General features: G+C 36.7%; 1 protein-coding gene across 1 annotated transcript in view; it reads left to right on the plus strand.

Moving 5' to 3' along the window:
• Positions 1–4106: 4106 nt before the first annotated feature.
• The window catches only part of ZEB2 (zinc finger E-box binding homeobox 2), a 49889-nt gene continuing 48732 nt past the window's right edge, over positions 4107–5263 (plus strand). The window contains exons 1-2 of the mRNA XM_015817869.1: positions 4107–4138; positions 4352–4452. Coding sequence (XP_015673355.1) covers positions 4107–4138; positions 4352–4452 — 133 coding nt within the window. The remainder of the gene's footprint in view (positions 4139–4351; positions 4453–5263) is intronic.

The following is a 5263-nucleotide window of genomic DNA, read 5'->3' on the forward strand; positions in this document are numbered from 1 at the left end:
GGGGTGTCCCCTAAATGTAATCTTATCTCAGTTGTCTCCAGTGATATATGATAAAATTGCTACACATAAATTTAATTCTCATTCTGATTTGTCTTTTTTACAACAATCATCTTCCTGAATAATTGACTTCCACTACTTTGAATTGTTGTTAGGTTTCTAAAATTTGTCTACTTTCCTAAGCTGTTAGTTAGAAGAGGAAGCTCTCCTCATCTTCGGAGTAAACATTATCCTTGCTCAGCACCTTTTCCAACTGTTCACACTCTGTCCATTCTTGTGACATTGCATTCAGTAAATCTGATGAAGAAGCAAAGCTGCCAAACATCCTTTTTATAGGAGACACGACATCTCAATATAACATAATGAATTTAGCATTTCCAGTCTCATGGAGCATAATTTTAGACACTAGAGTTCCTATTAACTACTCATCCCCATTCCTGTTTTGCAAGTCTAGTCAAATAAGTGAATTCAAAAGTCTGAAATTAATCAATTCAAATGAAATAAAGCTTTTATAGTATTTTATGTTATTCATATTTTTATCATGGTTCCTTTAACTATGTCAAATTATTATTCTCTATTGTCACTCTGATTCTGTGAAGTGGATTTGGCTTGGAAGTATGATATACTATTCAGATATTTCTTTGAAGTTAATTTAACATAAGAAATAATTTGAAATGGAGACTCAGAGACAGGAACATCTATCTATCTATCTATCTATCTATCTATCTATCTATCTATCTATCTATCTATCTATCTATCTATCTATCTATCTATCTATCTACCAACCTGTCTACCTACCAACCTTCTACCTACCAACCTTCTACCTACCAACCTATCTATCGACCTACCTATCTACCTACCTACCAGCCTATCTACCTACCAACCTACTACCAACCTATCTATCTATCTATCTATCTATCTATCTATCTATCTATCTATCTATCTATCTATCTACCTACCTACCTACCTACCTACCTACCTACCTACCTATCTTAGTACAGTAACTAAGTTTTTATATGGTACAAAAGTTTTCCAATCAGAAATGTATGGTTTCCACTGTGAGAGAGCCTTTTATTCATCATTCTTCCTGTACTATGAACATTTCAGACAACCATGGATCTTCTAAAATAGGCTCCTTTCAAAATATCTTAGACATTATTTCAGTATTGAAAACAGCACTCACGTGTGCCTTATTCTTCACTTTGATTTCATACATTACTGCACTTCAAGCTTGAGTTGAGGATTATAATGGGAGGAATACTGTAAAGAAATATACATAGTTTATCCTCCAGTCCTAGACTACTTTTAGTTCTGATGGTATTAAGCAACAGATACAAAACATAAAGTTGTATACTGCAAAATTATGTAAAGAAAATCACAGTTTTATTTAAAAGGAGAAACACTTTAGTTTGCTTCCTTTGCTTAATGAAACATGGGCCAAGAAAAGAAAGGGTCTTGCTGAATGGAAAGACATAGAAGAAGAATGTAGATCCATAAGTTTAACCATGCATGTAAGGAATGTTTTCTATATAACACTAATGCATTTGGCTTCCCATACCATGCCTAAACCTTGACGATCAGAGTAATGAATGGACATGGGCTCCACCCACACACATTAAAAAAAAAACAGTACAGGATTACAGTCTTACTCTGCCCACAATGCTTCTTGGAAAAGCCAACTCTTTAAAGCTTTCCAGAAGGCAAGGAGCATCCAGGACTGCCAGATCTCAGAGGATAGGGACTTTGAATATGACTGCTATACAAAAAAGAACTAGACGATATTAAAAAATTAAGCTTTACCATTGAAGAAATGAGAAGGTATAGCAAAGAGATGTCAAGTGTTAATCCAATCATTCTGGATCTCAATTGCCTGTCCTAAATTAATTACTGTAATAGCTAAATATGTTAAAAAAAAATCTTTGTGAAAGATCAGCTTAGTTGTTCAGGATGGACACAGGAACCTACTGACATGACAGATGAAATGTTTTTATTACTCTAATTCATAGTGGGCCCTGATTTTGTGAGATCATTTGAGTATGTTGATTAGGCCAGCTTGGTAGCATGCATCAGAGTACAAATTTGGAGGAATCACATCTATTAACTCCAACTACAAATAGATGTTCTCAGTACTATGACTTACACTTAAGAGAATCTTTAATTAAAATTGTTACTTTCCCCAGCCGAGTCCCTTTTCTGCTGCTCAGTGTTGGTCATTCATGTTGGTCATTTCCAGTGCTTTTTTTGTAAAAAAAAAAAAAAAAAAAAAGTGCTAGAACTCACACACGTCATACAACCCGCCTTGCCTACCCTACAAGGTTTACCTTTGTGGTTGAAAAAAAAACCCCTTCAATTTTTAGTGTATCTAAAAGACTAGGATTTTGTTCAAGGCAACTCTGGAAAATCCTTCGAAAAAAGGCGCCAGAATTCCGTTCCGATGCGTTCTATGACAAAAAAAAGCCTTGGTCATTTTCCATTTTAATACTAACCCTTGAAATCAATGAAAACTTGTTTCCTGGCCTGAAGATAAAAGTTGCTATAGTTTTGTCACACAATTAAGTCTGCAGCAGATGCTTAATGGGAAATTAAAACCTCATGTGGGGGGTCCACATGAACAACAAGAAGAGTTAGTGAAAAAATATTAAACAGGGTAACTTTAGGGTGAAAACATTATAAGAAAACAACAGATGAATTTCATTATTCTGAGTATTTCAGTGTTATGATCAGCCTTTTCTGCTGAATAAAATGTCACTGGTCAGCTGCTGCTGATAGGTGAAGTATAAACTAAAGGGGAAAAAGAGAAATATTTTTCTTCTCAGTAGCATAAGACCTAGTTTCATGCTTAAATTTACTCTAAAATTAATCTGTGTGTTGATATTAGCATTTGCTTGCAATAGGGAGTTTCCTCTTTGAGAGCCTTGCAAACTAAAAATACACATTACAGATAAAGCATTGCCACTTTTAAATAAAGGGCGGGATGCTGTTTTTTGTTTTTGTTTTTAAGAATTCATATTCCTGTATATCTTACTACTCCCTCTGCTTCGGAATCAAATTTAAGTATCAGCTTTATGTGCACTGGTAACCCCATATTACATATATAATTTTATAGAAAATGAAACTTTAATATGATTCAGCACAAAATGGGACACAATGGCAATAAGTCAGATAATCTTCATTTGCACATAGTTTGATCTCACTGACTTATCGTTGTAAGCACAGTGCCGGGTGGCAAATTTCCCTGCAATACAGTACAGTACCTGGGTGTAATTACAGGCACATTTTGCCAGTGCGACTGTTATACAGAATTGTAATTAATTCCTCAGAAGATTACTGTGAGAATTTTGGATACCGATGCTGGTTTTGGACATTTATTACTGCTCTTTACATGGTTTTTTGCTGTGCCTCAGAGACAGATGTAAAATTAGTGTCTATTTTGAGCCAGAAAACAGTATGTCTTACCCTCCTGTTTATTGAATTGCAGAGTAGCATTCTTGGGGTTATCACTTCTTTGTGGTTTTGAAGTAATAGCATATTTATTTTGCCAACTGGGCTGCCCCACTGGATGTGCAAACTTTTCCAGAGACTGAAGCTACTTTGACCTAATGGATCAAATTAGGATGTAGGATTGCCAAAGGTAAAGGAGTTCTTGTATAAGTAGGTTTTCATTTCTCAGCTTCATAAATTCTAATAGCAACAGTTAGTAAATCCGTCTAGTATAGAAACAGAAAGATTCTGCCCAAAGAAAAGTCACTCACTATTGGTGGGAGGAGATGAAATGGTGGGATATCCTTGTTTAAATTGGACAAAAAGATAATGCTACAATATTGACATTTTGTTATGTGGAAAGAAGGAACGAGGGACTGTGTTTCCAGAGAGAGGAAGGAAAGGAGGGAGGGAGGGAGGGAGGGAGGGAGGGAGGAAGGAAGGAAGGAAGGAAGGAAGGAAGGAAGGAAAATTTATTAAACATTTCATTAAGTGGTTTTGTTTTCTTCATGTAAAAGCTATTTCTTCCAGTTAATTATTTTAGTTTAACAGTGTCAGAGGAAGGAGGCCTGATACCTATAGCCACAACAGACAGGTATAATCAAGGGAATGGCCATCCAAAAATGAGCATGAATGAATGTGCATTTAAAGATGAAATTCAGTAAGCAAGGCAGCTATCGATATGGCTTCTACATAGTTTCTATTCATTTCAGTGCAGAGTGTATCCAATTCACAGGCAAGTTCCATTAAAAGACTGCAAGCAGCAGGTGCTGTTAAATTGAGTCCAGACTAATGTATAGAAAGCCATCCATATCCACCATTGCTTATTTATATTCAGGTTATATTTTTTCCATGTGTTTTCTGTCTAATTCAGTTATAAAACAAAGGCACTGAACCAGCTGAGTGGGAAGAGGGGTTATATTGATTATCACCTTCAGTTCATACTACTGATAAAACGACAGAGGCCTTCCACGGGTGAAGTTGACAGCAGTTGATTTTCAGTCCAAAAGTACTTACTATTATTTGTGGGAAAAGACCCTAAAGGTTGGGAAGTATTGTTAGCCTCCGGTGGTGATGGATGATTAGCCTCTGATCCCATACAGTGAGACATGACTTCATTGCATGTTTAGATTGTTCTGATACTTGGAACTCCTCAAGCCGCTGTTCATAAATCATTTATCTTCTTTCCTCTCCTTTCTCATTTTTTTTTTCTGCCCTCCATGAAGAAAATATTTCAGTTGCAGTGCCGTAGGAACACTAAGGTCATTTGGGATAGCATGGTCCGTGCCAAAATAGACCTTAATAGGCATGGGTGTACGTGTGAGTGAGAATATGTGTCTATATTCCCCCTTTGGATAAAGGTCTTTTAATGTCTGTCCAGCCTGAGATAATTTTATTCACTCCTCCTGGACCTTCCTTTATTCCTCCTGTGCCCAGAGATCACTTTTTAGGAGATTGGTTGAAAGCTTCCCAGGCATTAGGATCTTTTGTTGAAGGCTTCTCCCCCACCCACCCAACCCGGCATTTAGAAAGGGGGGGGGGAAATGGTAAAGAAATCTTCTCCTTGTTGCTAAGAAATAGTTAAAACTTGTAATGGGGGTGGGGTGGGGGAATAAAACAGAACGGGAGCACATTATTGATTGTACGAAGGTATATCTGGACCACACAGCTAGAGTAGAGATGTTAGAATATTTCTTTTCTCCCTCTTTTTTGTTCTTCGGAGGGCATTACCCAGCCTGAACTCGCCTAAAGCCTTGTGGTCACACCTCTTGAAAAGGTTTTGTTT

Source organism: Protobothrops mucrosquamatus, unplaced genomic scaffold, assembly GCF_001527695.2.
Source record: "Protobothrops mucrosquamatus isolate PMUCROS unplaced genomic scaffold, P.Mucros_1.0 scaffold644, whole genome shotgun sequence".
NCBI classification, from domain to species: Eukaryota; Metazoa; Chordata; class Lepidosauria; order Squamata; family Viperidae; genus Protobothrops; species Protobothrops mucrosquamatus.